At 36.8% G+C, this 15,749-nt stretch overlaps 2 protein-coding genes across 2 annotated transcripts; both read left to right on the top strand.

Moving 5' to 3' along the window:
• Positions 1 to 2,666: 2,666 nt before the first annotated feature.
• Positions 2,667 to 12,855, top strand: LOC110262717 (uncharacterized). Its single transcript, XM_088489000.1, has 10 exons — positions 2,667 to 3,095; positions 3,156 to 4,145; positions 4,251 to 4,410; positions 5,274 to 7,296; positions 7,589 to 7,768; positions 8,944 to 9,067; positions 9,197 to 9,308; positions 9,467 to 9,471; positions 9,567 to 9,677; positions 12,676 to 12,855. The coding sequence occupies exons 1-10, from the start codon at positions 2,667 to 2,669 to the stop codon at positions 12,853 to 12,855; spliced, it is 4,314 nt and encodes a 1,437-aa protein (XP_088345126.1).
• An 860-nt stretch (positions 12,856 to 13,715) lies between these two features.
• Positions 13,716 to 14,813, top strand: LOC107639893 (uncharacterized). Its single transcript, XM_088488996.1, has 2 exons — positions 13,716 to 14,283; positions 14,371 to 14,813. The coding sequence occupies exons 1-2, from the start codon at positions 13,719 to 13,721 to the stop codon at positions 14,811 to 14,813; spliced, it is 1,008 nt and encodes a 335-aa protein (XP_088345122.1). The 5' UTR covers positions 13,716 to 13,718.
• Positions 14,814 to 15,749: the final 936 nt, after the last annotated feature.

The following is a 15,749-nucleotide window of genomic DNA, read 5'->3' as shown; positions in this document are numbered from 1 at the left end:
GAATCACAAGGATAAAACCTTGCTTTGGCCTTTTCATAATTACTTAATTCTTCAATACCTGGAAAAGCAAAATTAAGATGAACTAATTTGAAAATTGCTCTATTTATTAACAAATGATATATATCTAGAAGAGTTTATAAGTTAAGTTTTGTATATATCCAAATTCGATTACATCAAAAAAGGTTTTCACTTTTAAGAAAAAGTCATAACAAAGATCAGTCAACTGAAATAAACTCAAAAATTATATTTACACGCTCATCCAATAAATGATATAATTATATTTTTTATAGATAAAAATTTCAGTATATATGTATACGCAAACAACATCAGAACTAATGGAAAGAATTTGCTCTTTGTTCATGATGATGAGTAACTAAAAAAAAAACCATCCCAAAAACCTGTAAAAAAAAAACATTCGATAACTCAAAATAAAACATTCGAAACTCTGTAATTTTTTCTTAGTTCATTATTTTTTTTCCCTTAATATAATTTCATTTACAATGTTAAATAGAAATAGCAGAGCCAACAACCCCAAATAAATCCTTAGAATAAAAAAAAAGAAAAAAATCTATTTATTGTAGAAATCCCCTTCATTTCTGCTTCACATTGAAACACAATAAACTTCTTAGCAAGGCAAGCTTCATCTTCAATTAAGAAGTGCAAAAAATGGTCAAGTCACCTTAATTAACAAGAACGTAAAAAAAAAAAAAAAAAATAACAAATATCTTACCTCCAGTTCATCATAATTTTTATAGTATTCATTACTGTCCGGATGCTGCCTACATTGAACATACAAATTGCATGCAACTTGTATTTCAATTCGTTTAGACCAATATAAAGGCAGGGATATTCCCCACATGATTGGCATGGTTTATAGTTTCCTACCTTTGGCATATATAACAAGTATAATGTTATGTAGATTTCACAACATGAGTAGAATCATACTTCTCAAGAATAATTGCATATCTAAATCTTTATCAGTAATATAAGAACACAAAATTTTCAAAATCAATAAATAGTGCAAATTTTAAAAGGATCCAACAATAAAAAAAGATAAATATTGTTTTGGTCCTTAAAGTTTAGGGTTAGAATTGAAATCGTTTCTCACATAATTTTTTATTTAAAATCGTCCTAAACAATTTATTTTGTATTAAAATCGTCCTTTTAATTTTTTATGGACAAAAATACCCTCCACCATCACCAGCACCTTTACCACCACCATCAGCACCTTTACCACCACCAAATACACCAAATCAGATTCAAGAACACCAAATCAGATTAAACAACATCAAATTCAACAACAAATTCAACGCACAACAACAATGAAATAAAAAAATAACAAATCAAAATTAAAATTAGAAGTAAAGACAGAAGCAGAAGCAGAAAAAGCAGAAGAAGACATAGAAACCGAAGAAACAGAAGAAGCAGAAGCAGAAAAGATAGGGGGAAGAAGGGGTGACGGCGAGCCAATGACCAAGGGAGGAGGAGTACCGCCGTCACACGCGTCGCTGTTGCCATCCTGTCGCACCCAGGGGAGAGGGAGAGAGGGACGCCAGCCAGTGACCAAGGGAGAGGAGTCGCCACCGTCACATGTGTCACCGTCAAGGTGAGGAATGCATCGTGCCCAGCCGCCGCTCAGCCTCGTCCCGCCGCGAGGTGGAGGTCGTCGCATCACCGCCGAAGAGAGAGAGACAGAGAGAATGAGCCCGCGAAGATGGAGAAGACGCGGCGGTAGTGGTGAGTGGTCACCGTGTTGCCGCTGCTTCTGTCTCCCCTCCCCTCTTCCCCTTCCCCTTCCCCCTCTTCCTTTCCCCTTTCCCCTCCCCCCCTTGCGTACCCTTTTCCTCCCCCCAACGCGTTCTTTTCTTCTTCTTTTTTTTAATTTTATAATTTTTTATTAAAGTAGGAGTAATTTAGTAATAAAATTAAAAATTTTATTAAAATGGACGATTTTAATATGAAATAAAACGTTTGGAACAATTCTAAATAAAAAATTACGTGAGAGACGATTTCGATTTCGACCCTAAACGTTAGGGACCAAAACAATACTTATTCCAGAAAAAAATCATAAATTTCGATACAGATCAACTGTCTGCAACTCTCATCACCATAGTTTATAACACAAACAACACGCAAACTGAAACAACCGAAACAATCTCAAAAGAAATTGAATTTTAAATTAAATTGCAGAAAAAAAAAGAAAATCGAAAAAAAAAGTGAAAGAATATGAATTGGCTCACCGAAAAGGGAGTATAAAAGATTGACAAGGTGAAAACAAGAAAGAGAGAAGGAGCGTGTTGCGGTGATCGGCGACGCTGCAAATTGCAACGAAAGAGGTGCTACGGTAGTTGGGCAGCGCTACAGTGAATGGCGAGTGTTACATAATAGAGTTTGTTTTTTGTATAGCTGTCAAGTTGGTTAGTTTGTTAGACATAATTATAGCACTATTAGTTAGTAATTTATTTTTCCTTTTGCTATATATATTGTAATTGGTACTCAGTACTCAATGGTGGTTCTTTTAATCAATTATTCTCTCTTTTCACTTCTTTCTAATTCTTCTTCCATTACTTTAAATTTTAATGACCTGAGAGTACATCACCAACCTTCTTATTTTCTTATAATTATTTTTGTAATTCACTTGAATTTTAAGCTTGGTATCATTTTACATGGTATCAGAGCGAGAAGATCCAACTATGGCAGATAATTTAGCTAATCCGAATGCAAGCCCTTCATCAAATTCCGCTGCAGATTTTGAGAATTTCACCGCTTTCATGCGTCATTTCTCTCAGTTCCAGGCACATCTTGGCAGATCTAGTTCCTCTTCTGCAATTTCTGATCCGATTAGCCCTTATTTTCTTCATCCAGGAGAAAGTCCTGGTTTGGCTCTAATTCCGCTTAAATTGACACCTCAAAATTATTATCAGTGGTCGCACGATATGTGGAGAGCACTCAGATCGAAGAACAAGGTGAAATTCCTCGATGGATCCATTCTAAAACCAGGTGAAGGTGATCCTAATTTTGAAGCATGGGATAGGTGTAACAATTTTCTCCTCTCCTGGATCAACCTCTCTCTCAGCCCTGAAATCGCTAAGAGCGTGATGTGGATTAGCTCAGCTCCAGACTTGTGAAATGATTTAAAACGTCGTTACTCACAGGGAGATGTCTTTCGAGTTGGTGCGTTAAAAGAAGAATTTTATGCACTCAAACAAAGTGATCTTACTGTTACCTCTTACTTTGCTATGTTGAAAGCTATTTGGGAAGAATTAGAAAATTTACGTGCTATTCCTAGTTGTGTTGCTTGTGTTAATGGATGTTCATGTGGATTACGAATTGTTCGAGACTATGCTTCTGAGGAATATGTTGTCAAACTCTTAAAAGGATTGAATGAGCAATATTCAAATGTTAAATCACAAATCATGCTAATGAAGCCGTTACCTGAAATCAACACAGTACTATCTATGTTAACCCAACAAGAGCAAGAATTGAATTGTGTCCCGTCAAATAGCAACATAGTGACTAACTCTTTAGAGGTGCAAACCTCAACTGGAGGCGGTTCATTTTCTGGAAGAGGCAGAGGTCGTGGACGAAATTCAGGCAGAGGAGGAAATAAAAAATCTTATAGTCGAGGCTACACTTCAAAGTTTTGTAGCTACTGTAATCGAATTGGTCATTTAGCAGAGACATGCTATAAGAAAAATGACTTTCCTACTCACCAAAAGCAGCGAGTAGCCAATCAACTTAGCACTGACGAGATAGTTGAGAATTCTAGTGCTGAGATTGCTGATTCTAACCAGGATAAAAAGAGCGATGATACAGTACTTGTGTTGACTCCAGATCAGAAGGAAACCTTACTAGCACTCCTTCAACAACCACGCATGCCAACTTCAAATAGTGTAAACCACATTACTTCTTCCGCCACCCTTACTCAACCAAAAGGTAGGCATTGCTTGAGTGTATCATCAAATTTTACTAAAACTTCTTGGATACTTGATAGTGGAGCTACTGATCATGCATCCTATATTCAAGAGTCTTTCAAAACTTTTCATTATATGAGACCAGTTTTGGTAAATCTACCTGATGGTTCTACCACTACAACAAACATTTGTGGCACTGTGCAACTCTCTAAACATTTGATTCTTACCAATGTTTTATTCATACCTCACTTTAAATATAATTTGATTTCAGTGTCTAAACTCACAAAGTCATTACATTGTGAATTAAAATTTACTGATTCTTTTTGTGAGATACAGGTACTCCCATCATTGAAGATGATTGGGCAAGCTAAAGTCATTGGCGATCTTTATGTGATGGATACTCAACCTTGGAAACTAACTACACCAGAAGTTAACACACATTCTGTAAATGTCACAGTGCAGCAAGATTTAGGAACTCTATGGCATGCTAGACTAGGTCATTTACCATCCAAAAGAATGTCAATCATGAAAAATACATTTTCATTTATTGAATGCATTTCATCATCTCATGTTTGTGATTCTTGCCACTTGGCTAGACAAAAGAAATTGTCTTTTCCCATTAGTAATACACAATCAGAATATATTTTTGATTTGTTACATATAGATATTTGGGGACCACTCTCACTTTTATCTACTGCTGGCCATAAATATTTCTTACAATTGTGGAAGATAAAACGAGGTTTACTTGGATTTATTGCATGAAACTAAAATCCGAAACTAGAGTGTTAGTAGAAAATTTTGTTCAAATGGTGCAAACTCAATTTCATAAAGTTGTGAAACAAATTAGAACAGATAATGGGATGGAATTTAACATGAACTCCTTCTATAACTCAAAAGGAATATTACATCAAACATCTTGTGTTGAAACTCCTCAACAAAATGGAATTGTTGAGAGGAAGCATCAACATATACTGAATATTGCAAGAGCACTTTTGTTTCATTCTAATGTGCCAAAATATTTTTGGCACTATGCTATACAACATTCAGTACATTTAATAAATAGACTACCAAGCACCTTCTTGAATCATCAAACGCCTTATGAGGCACTTTTCAAGAATAAACCAGATTTGACTCATCTCAAGGTGTTTGGTTGTCTTGTTTTTGCTACCACTTTGAGTACTAATAGAAGAAAATTAGATCCTAGAGCTAGAAAATGTGTTTTTCTTAGTTATCAATCAGGAACAAAAGGGTCCATTTTGTTTGATTTAAAATCCAAAGAAATTTTTATATCAAGAAACACTGAATTTTATGAACACTATTTCCCATTCAAACAAATATCAAGCACTGATTTTTCTATAGATCAGCCTTCAATTGAATCATCCAATTTTGACCCTTTTGCATTCTTTTATAATAACTCTGCACATACTTCTTCATATGAGCATACTCATGGCATAATTGCACCTCACACCATACACACTACACATGATTTATCTGCCACTTCTACATCACCTATGGCATCTCTTCATGATATAACAGATTCTGCATCACCCGCCACCTTAGACTCAGAATCTGCATTGGCACCATTGGAACATTCATCCATTCATATTGAGTCACAATCTGCTGCACCAGTTTTGAGAAGGTCTGAACGAGAAAGAAAAACACCCTCTTATCTTAAAGATTTTCATTGTTTCCATATTTCATCACATAGAGATCCAATCAATGCGGCCCAATTACCTTCAACATGTAAGTATCCCCTTTCTCACCATTTGTCATATTCATTGTTTACTCCCAAGCACCAGGCCTTCACTTTTGCTCTCATAAATAACTCGGACCCCAAACACTATTCTGAGGCTGTTATGCATGATTGTTGGAGGAAGGTTATTGAGGCAGAACTCACTGCTCTTGAGCAAAACAAAACCTGGATCATCACTTCTCTTCCTCCTGGAAAGAATGCAGTTGGTTGTAAGTGGATTTTTCGCACAAAATTCTACCCAGATGGCACTATCGAGAGGCATAAGGCACGTCTTGTTGCCCAAGGTTTCACTCAAATTCCTAGAGTCGATTACATTGACACCTTTAGTCCCGTTGTGAAAATGAGCACTGTGCGTGTTCTTCTTACCGTTGCAGCAGCAAAGAATTGGCATCTTCATCAACTTGATGTGAATACAGCTTTTCTCCATGGAGACCTACATGAGGACGTTTATATGAAACTTCCAAAGGGGTTACAGTGTTCCAATCCAAACTTAGTCTGCAAGTTGACAAAATCTTTGTACGGTTTGAAACAAGCTAGTCGCCAATGGAACATCAAGTTGTCTGCTGCACTTCCTGATCTGGGGTTTACTCCATCTGAAAATGATCACTCGCTTTTTACCAAATCCACAGGTACAACTTTCACAGCTATTCTTGTTTATGTTGATGATCTTGTGTTAGATGGAGATGATTTGAGTGAAATTCAAGCTGTCAAAATATTTTTGGATGATAAGTTCAAAATTAAAGACCTTGGCCTTCTTAAGTTCTTTATTGGGATGGAGGTAGCACGAATCAATGCTAGTATTGTACTGTATCAAAGAAAGTATGCATTGGATTTGATCACAGACTGCGGTTTGCTTGGTGCAAAACCAGCATCTACTCCTATGGAGTACACTACTTCTCTGTCTAAGGCTTCAGGCTCCCCTCTTCCTGATGCAACCATCTATCGTAGATTGGTGGGCAGATTTCTGTACCTTACTAACACAAGACCAGATCTCAGCTACTCTGTTGGATGCCTATCTCAGTTCATGGATTCACCAACTGATGCCCACTTGAAGGCTGCCTATAGGATCATCCGGTATCTAAAACAATCACCAGCAATTGGCGTATTTTTCTCTGTCAACAATTCTTTCACACTATCTGGTTACACTGATTTTGATTGGGGGGCTTGTAAAGACACCCGAAAATCCATCAGTGGTTATTGTTTCTTCCTTGACCAAACTCTTATTTCTTGGAAGAGTAAGAAGCAGGCTACAGTTTCAAGGTCGTCCTCAGAAGCAGAATATCGCGCCCTTGCTAATGGCACTTGTGAACTCGTTTGGTTACTCAAACTACTAAAGGAATTCAACATTCTTCCTCCTCTTCCGGTTGATATCTTCTGTGATAACAAATCTGCTATCTATATTGCTTCAAATCCTGTCTTTCATGAAAGAACCAAGCATGTTGAGGTTGATTGTCATGTGGCTCGAAACAAGTTCAAAGAAGGGGTTTCTAATCTTAGGCACGTTGTCTCCAGTGAACAACCGGCTGATCTATTCACTAAATCCCTTCCTCCAGGACCATTCTCTCATTTGCTTTTCAAGTTGGGATTACTTGATTTGCACAAACCACGTAATACCAGCTTGCGGGGGATGTAACATAATAGAGTTTGTTTTTTGTATAGCTGTCAAGTTGGTTAGTTTGTTAGACATAATTATAGCACTATTAGTTAGTAATTTATTTTTCCTTTTGCTATATATATTGTAATTGGTACTCAGTACTCAGTGGTGGTTCTTTTAATCAATTATTCTCTCTTTTCACTTCTTTCTAATTTTTCTTCCATTACTTTAAATTTCAATGACCTGAGAGTACATCACCAACCTTCTTATTTTCTTATAATTATTTTTGTAATTCACTTGAATTTTAAGCTTGGTATCATTTTACAGCGAGGGAGAAGCCATTGCGGTGGTCGGGCAACTACCAATGCGAGGGAGAGGGGTTGTGGTGGTCGTCTTTGCTGCTGCGAATTGCAGAATAGAAAAGGGCGGCTACGGTGGTCGAGCGACGACACTACTACGAATCGCGAATCGGAATGGGGCTTCGACATTTGGTGGTGGCTGCAGCGCGTGAGGAGGGAAGTCAGGATGGTGGACGGCGTTCGACAGCACTGCACTTTGCGGTAGTTGAAGCTACGGAAGGATTTCAGTCGCGACGTGGTGAAAGGAAAAAATATGAGTGTGATTGTGAGAGATTTGTGAGAAGTGAAAGGCACAATCAGTGTGGAGAATTGTCTTTTATTTCATGTTAGGATTTAACCAATGACTTTTTTGAACAACATGAATAACGGATCCTAAAATTGGTCCAATTCAAGTAAAATACACTACACTCCAAATTACTCACCTAAATCTTAATATTAGAATAACTATCTGTACACTTAGTGAATTGAACATTCGATATATCCATTGTTTATATTATTTAATATATATTTTCATTATCTATCTATACTTTTTTTTGTATTTTTTAAATTTTAAATTAAATTTTTAATGTATTGTTCACAACTTCACATTGTTTAACATAAGCGTTGTTTACCTCTATTTTCTTTTGGAAAAGTATGAGGAGCTAATATAATTGCTCTACAATGTGTACAATGAGGATAATTTTGTAATTAAAATCAAATGATAATTAAAATAATTAATTATTATTTATTTATTTCAAATTTCAAATTTGAATGAAATTAGGATTCTCCCTTTATTGTTACCTCATTCATCTAATCCTCCCTCTCCTGTTGACCTAGTAGAAACCCCCTCCCCCAATTTGACCAAGCAGCCACTGAAGAGAGTCCCACCGCCGACGCTGGAGAACCAACCCCCATGAAATCCGCTGTAACTTGAGCAGTCGGTGCTACCCAACCGGTCTTCCCGCACGATTGGAGTGTTTCCTTCAAGCTTGGTGTTCGTTGCTGCCATCGTCCCGCGCGCCTCCCTCGTGCTACCGTCGAGCGTCAGTCGTCGACTAGGAGCTCCCCGTCGCCGTCGCCTGCCCGCCGGACATCCGCACGCCCATGTGGACCTGTGTCGCACCATACTCATCTCTGAACGCCGCATCTTCTTTGCGTTGTCTGTGGTTTGCCGTCAACGAATCTAACGCCACCGTTCCCTCTGCCTGATCGCGACGCTTCTCTTCGTCCCCCTCTTGGACTACAAAAGGTCAGTATAAAAGTTATCGTTCTACTCTATAGTGTATGTTTGTTTGACACCTAGGCTTCAGATGTTCTTTGATTAGGTGTATGCTGATTTTGAAGTTTATGGTGGTGCAATGGGATTGAGTTCTTGCTGTTTATATATGGTGGGGCTCCATACCAGACTCAGGAGAGTAAGCTTAGAAGAGGCGTTGATATTGTTGTTGGCACTCCAGGTCGCGTGAAGGTATTGCCTTTATAATATTTGTTGGTTTCATATAATTGTTTTTCATTTTTGCAATATAATTCATACCTATTGCCAATGTTGATAATGGAAGCTTCAGTCTATTTAATGGCTATTGTTGATTTTATATAGGATCATATAGAGAGGAAAAATATTGACTTGAGCCAGTTAAAGTTCCATGTCTTTGATGAGGCTAATGAGATGCTCAGAATGGATTTTGTTGAAGATGTGGAACTAATTCTAAGTATTTAGTTTGGTTTTTGCCTCTTTGGCTAAATTTCATTTTTTTTAAATCTATAATTTATAAATTATTTGAGGCCACTGATGTTCCATGTCAGTATTTGATTTTTTACTTTGTAGCTTCATTTTTTTCCGTATAACAATGGTCCTTGATTTTTACAGGCAAGGTACAAGATGTTAGTAAAGTTTAGACACTTCTTTTCAGTGCTACTTTGCCAGACTGGGTTAAGCATGTATGTATTGTCATCATCCTATGTTTCAGTGCTACTTTGCTAGCCATTTCTTGGGTAAAAAACCTAGCAATGATACAAAAAAAGTGCAGCCAAAGAATTTAATACCAAACCAGCAGAATGGAGAGCCACCTCAAGAGAAGGTATTTGACAAAACAATGGATCCAAGATGAAAGAGGGAATATGATCATGCTAATTTGTTACATTTTATTTTTTTGTTGTTTAGTTTAGGTGTGATTGTAACAATCTTTTTTGTCTTTGTTAACCTCGTTTGACAAAAGTTAGAATATGTTGGACATGGGTGTGCTTGCATTTATTTTTCATCTCAATGTATATATGGTTTTGATTCGTATTCATTTATTATCAAGCGTAGATGAAGAGGGTGGGATTATGTTATAAAGATATAGTTTTCAAGTTTGTATGCAGTTGTTGCAAGAATCTATACTTGGTTTATTTGAATGAACCATTTTATTTTGGCCGGAATGAACCATTTTACTTGATTAATTTCAATGAATTATATATATATATATATATATATATATATATATGATTAGACATGATAGTTATTCTTTATCTTACAAGTAAGGTTAGTAAATTTGTTGTAAATTACTTTATGCTATACTAACTAGTCATTCGGTACGTAGCGGGTCATTTTAGATAGTGAATACATAGTTATCATTATTTGAGATATATTGGATGTTCATTTTTGTACGTGATCGGATGTTCACTTTTGTTGTGAACGTAGATGGTTATTCTTGGATTCTTAATTTTATTTGATGCTTGATGGTAATGCTGGATCTGATTATCATGGTTATCCAATTTGTTACAAGTTTCAGATTGTTATTTAATATAGTCTTTTGGTATATAGCTCGTAGTTTTAGAAAATAATTACATTGTTATTTTTACACATTTATGTTGGATGTTCATTTCTATATGATATTGGATGTTCACTTTTACAGTATTCGTGAATGGTTATTCTTCGTGTTATTCAACTCATACTACCTGTAGCATGCATTCCAAAGGAATCATTGGATCTTGTGTCATGAACACTGATCATGTTGTCCAAAATCATAACAGATTCAAGTCAAATCTGAAAATATGAAAGAGATATCTCTATTCTAAGACATAACAAACCGGGTATTTGGTTCAGTATGTAACTGGATGGTTACTTTCATAAATAAAATAGATGGTCATTTTGACTCACTCGGAGGTGTGTCATGCCTGAACAACTGTACACCAACAGATTCACAGAAGTTTAAAAAAAAAAGGTATCCACTTGAAATAAGTCCTCCAAAAGTATCATAAATAAATTCCCAAGACTCTAAGCGGTAAGTAATTTATATAACTTAAGGTAATTAAATTCACAGTTGTTAAACCCTATTACGCTACTTCTTCCTCCCTTTGTTCTTCCTCCCATTTAGTAAATTTTCGGCATGTTGTATCAATGTCCTCATGCTAAGTGCCGTGAATGGTGATCTAACTTCCTCGTGCTAGTTCCTCAGAAATCCAATGCAATTTTCTATTCAGTTTGTAACCAACAAAGGAAGATTATAAGAACATGAGCAAAAAACCTTATAGCCATTACAGATGCTAATACAAAAAATAATCATAAGAGCCATTAAGAGAAAGGACTTCCACAGCAAGAATTTAAGTGGTCTGAGAGACCGACTCCTCCAATTATAAACATAACAACCATAAAGGTAAATTAGATTCACACAAAGCAATAACATGGCACACCTAAACAATAGAGTAATAAATGTAACTCAACCATCCAGGTATTTATTGAAGTAACCATCCGTACCACGTCGATCCAGGAATGAATATCTGAATTCGGAGTACGCTCTAGAGACCAAATGTTCTATAATTAAATAAATTTATTTAACACCAAATATAAGAAAATTAATCTCTTTTATGTGATATGTTCATAATAAAAATTAAATTAAGTCGTATGTATGATAGTGAACTTCTAGCTTGGACTTCTTCAAACAAAATAAAAATGGAACATCAATTACAACTTTTCAAAATCTAAGCATTAGTGTAGCAAGCAAGGAAAATAAAATAAAAAACTGGCCAAAAAACATAATAGTTAGAAAGGCTTTTTATAGTGCTATGGCAGTTTCTAACTCTTCTTTCCAGAGTTGGAAAAAAAGCCATACAGCAACTCAATAGTAAAAAGGAAAAAACCTTTTTTCCCCTTCCTCAAAAAGAAAGCTATCATATACAAGAAAAATGAACCGGGTGAACCCTATTCAGTGAATGATTTACTATCACAGTGATTAGAGCAAAAATAATAATAAAAAAAAGAGCATGCTTTTACTTTTTGAATGGAACAAGAAGAAGATTAAATTAGAGATATGTACATGGTTTTCGAACAAAAAAAAAATTGAAGCTGAACTTGATGTATATGATAGTCTTTATTTCTTTAATTCATTAGATAATTCTAAATACATCCTGCAAACTCAAAACCTGACAGCTTAAGAAAATCAACTGAAGAATTAATTCAAATGCTGTGTTGCATATCTTAAGTTTTGAACAAGTGTAGGACAAGCCACCAAGAAAAATTCTTTTACACATTTCTTAAAAATTACGTCTTGAACTAGGAGAAGAGGATGCATATTAAACACAAGTGATTTTCTTTTCTTTCCCAAAAAATCGTTTTTATGTCAGTCCAAGAAAAACTGATCATCACAAAAATCAATCACCACCATAATTGTTTCATCTAAATATCTCATTTCATTCATCATTTCCATCTTCATTATATTAAGGCCATGATACAAAATATGATCACAATTCATTATAAATAACATAAATCAACAAGCCCAGAAAATCAAACCAGTTTTTTTAAATTAAAATAACCGATCAAAAGGAAAGCTAAAATAATAAATAACAACAAAAGAGAGAGACCCTTACACCTAATTCAAAACTGGGCTAAATCACTAAATTATTCAACTTTACCAAATCAGCTTATATGAAAATAGCAAACAATTAAGTCAAGCAGTTGTTTCAATATCATGATCAAGAATACCAAAATTTTAAAACCATTCCCGCTAAAGTTAAATCAATTGCAACAATCTCAACCAATTTCTCATCCCACATGCTCCAGGATACTAAAACTGCACTTATTGCATTTTCACCATGTAGAATCAACCATCCCAGCAACATAATCTATCTCTAGAACAAGATGCAACAGCAATAATGAATTACGGAACAAAGAAACTAACCCACTTACCGTGGATGGTCGGCGACGGTCTGGTTATGATGTTCGTGCTGGTCCCGGTGAATGGTCCACGGCAGGCGGCGACACAAGGCGTGGATCCTTAGCTGCGAACCGTGCCACGGGGATGCTTCCAGCCACGGCGTACAAGCGCGAAGACTGGGCGATGCTGGGTGGGTCGGCGGTGACGGATGTGCAAGGTTGGACAACAAGACACCGGTCTGGTGGTTCAGTGCCGATGGTGCGATGTGGATGCTGCCAGATGGTGCGATGTGGATGCTGCCAGCGATGGTGTATGGCAGCGAATAGGGGTCGCCGACGCAGTTCTCGTCGGAGCTGATGCGGGTCGCGAGAATGGCGGGTGCACGAAGGAGGGGTTGGTGACCAGCGACAGTGACGCGGCGAAGGGGGCTGGTGAGCGACGTGTTTGAGGGTTAGGGTAATGGATGGTCAACAATGGTAAATTGGGGGTAATTTGATTTAGGGATAGGAAGTAGAGTAAATAAGATTTATTGTTATTTTTAATTTAATTTAGACCATATAAATAGCCTATTGTACATATTGTATAGATATGTCATTGTCTCCCTAGCGGACTCTTTTCTTTTTGACAATCTTGCAATAAACTTCACCTGCCAATTGTATGTACCAAGAGCGGATATGTTGGGTCGTTAAAATGCTTTCCCACATAGGAGGACACCTCTATAAATATCACCAAACCTAAGGATAAAAAGGAACCGTACTAGTAGACTCTACTCTACTCTCTACTACAAATAAGTGAACAACCCATCATATATCTCTCAAGTCTGAACATTCAACCTTCCCTTCTTTATTTCTCTTCTCTTCTAATTTCCAAACACAAACTAAAGCTCATTTCATCACTTCATTGTTCCACATGGACAAAGCGCTGAGGCGCCTCAACGGCATGTCCCCCCTTCCCGAACCACCTTCCAACAAACCCACCAAGCGGACCATGCGAGACACCAGCACTGCGCCCGCCGCCGGAGCCATGAGGTACCGTGGCGTCAGGCGGAGGCCATGGGGCCGTTACGCCGCCGAGATAAGGGACCCTCAGTCCAAGGAGCGCCGTTGGCTGGGGACTTTCGACACCGCAGAGGAAGCCGCCTGCGCCTACGACTGCGCTGCCAGAGCCATGCGTGGCCTTAAGGCCAGGACAAACTTTGTGTACCATACTTCACCTCCTCACTCTTCTTCCATCACCATCACTAACAACCATAACAACCTCCTTAACCTCCATAACCACCTCTTCACTCATAACCAGTTCAGCTTCCTTAATCATCATAACCAACTCTTCAACGGCCATAACCGCCACTTCGGGGGTTGTTGGTCTGACCCTTCTTCTTCTTCAACCTTCCAACAACAGCGAAACCTTCACTCCATCGACATGCTTCTCCAGGACTTTATAGCCTCTTCTTCCCCCGACTATTTATGCGACACCAAGGGCAGTTTTGTCAATTCACATCCTGTAAATGTTGCTAATAACTACAGCGCACCTTGTTCTGACACAAGCCATGTCGGTTGTGGCAGTGGAAGCAAGATCGATAATACTACTACTACTACTACTAATAATAATAATAATAATAATAATAATAATAATAAAAAAGCTGATCATGGTGGTGGGGAAGAAGACTCAAAGGAGCAACTGTATGAAGGTTCAGAGTCGTCAGGCTTGTTGGAAGAAATAGTTAATGGTTTCTTGAAGAAAAAGCCAAAGCTCAACAAATGCGAGAGATCGTTAGGTACCAGTACCACTGCTACAGACGGTTCATGCCACTCGTCACTTCTTCCCCCTCCTCTTCCTCTGGTTGTTTCCGGCGAGTCGAAGAGAAACGATGGTTTCGGCGTGCATTTGGATCAGCAGGGTTTCCATTACATGCAGCAGATTGGTGGTGGTTTCAATAATGATTTTAGCAATATGGTTATGCAGCCTAACATGCCTCTTCAAGAGAATGACAACCAAATCATGAAGATGATGATGTTGAATAATGATAATAATCATGCAGAAGTAGATTGCTCTATCATAGACAACATTTTTCAGGATGCATAATTCTGAAATGACTATGATTTATGATGTGTTTTTGTTGTCTCAATTTAATTTTGTAGTTTCTGCTGCATTGCATTGTGCATCAACTTGGCTATGTGTGTTTTTTGTCTTTCACTAATAAGATTGTCCTTAATCATTATAGTTAGGATTTTGTTTATCTTTTGCTGCTATTTTAGGGTTCCAAACTCATCATCACTATGTAATCGATCTGCTGATGCCTCCTCAATTTGTGAAATCCTTGTGCGATGTCATTGATAGCAATAAACTTTCTTCTCCCACTACCAAGATTTTTAATTATTTGTGGCTGAATTTTGTGGAGATTTATGAAACAAAAATACTATATTTACACTAAAATTATCCACCAGGTTTTTATATATTTGTGTAGAGAGAAATATTAGAAAATAATCAAAATTTATTGTTTTTAGCAATTATTACTCGGCCATTAATTCAATTTTTTTAATTTAGTTTTTTTGATTTAGTAATCCAACAATATATTGTATCTCATATAAAAAATAATAAATTTTGATGATTTTATAAGATTCTTCTTATATAAAAATATACATGTTATTTAATTTATTTTTAATATATATTTTATATTTAACATATATTTTAAACTAATAACTAATTTTAGTATACACTTAACTTAACTTAACGTAATTATTTTTTAAAATCTACGCAACATATGTTATTTGAGCAAATTATAAATCCTCCATTGATTGATGTATAATTAAAACTCCTACACCCAAGCACCAAATAAACATTCATAATCTTAAATTACTTTTCACTTCACACAAACCCAAACATTCACATTTCAAACCAAAATCTCTCCAAAGTAGAAGAGGGCAAAAAAACCTTCGAGGGAGATCTGTAGAAGATGCTGAAACCCTAGAGCTTGACGTCGCGTCTGCCACCATCCATCTCCTCGCCTCTACTATCAAG

The sequence above is a fragment of the Arachis ipaensis genome, chromosome B5 (assembly GCF_059453495.1).
Source record: "Arachis ipaensis isolate K30076 ecotype BB chromosome B5, ASM5945349v1, whole genome shotgun sequence".
Classification (NCBI taxonomy): domain Eukaryota; kingdom Viridiplantae; phylum Streptophyta; class Magnoliopsida; order Fabales; family Fabaceae; genus Arachis; species Arachis ipaensis.
This window is presented reverse-complemented; position numbering and strand designations above follow the sequence as displayed.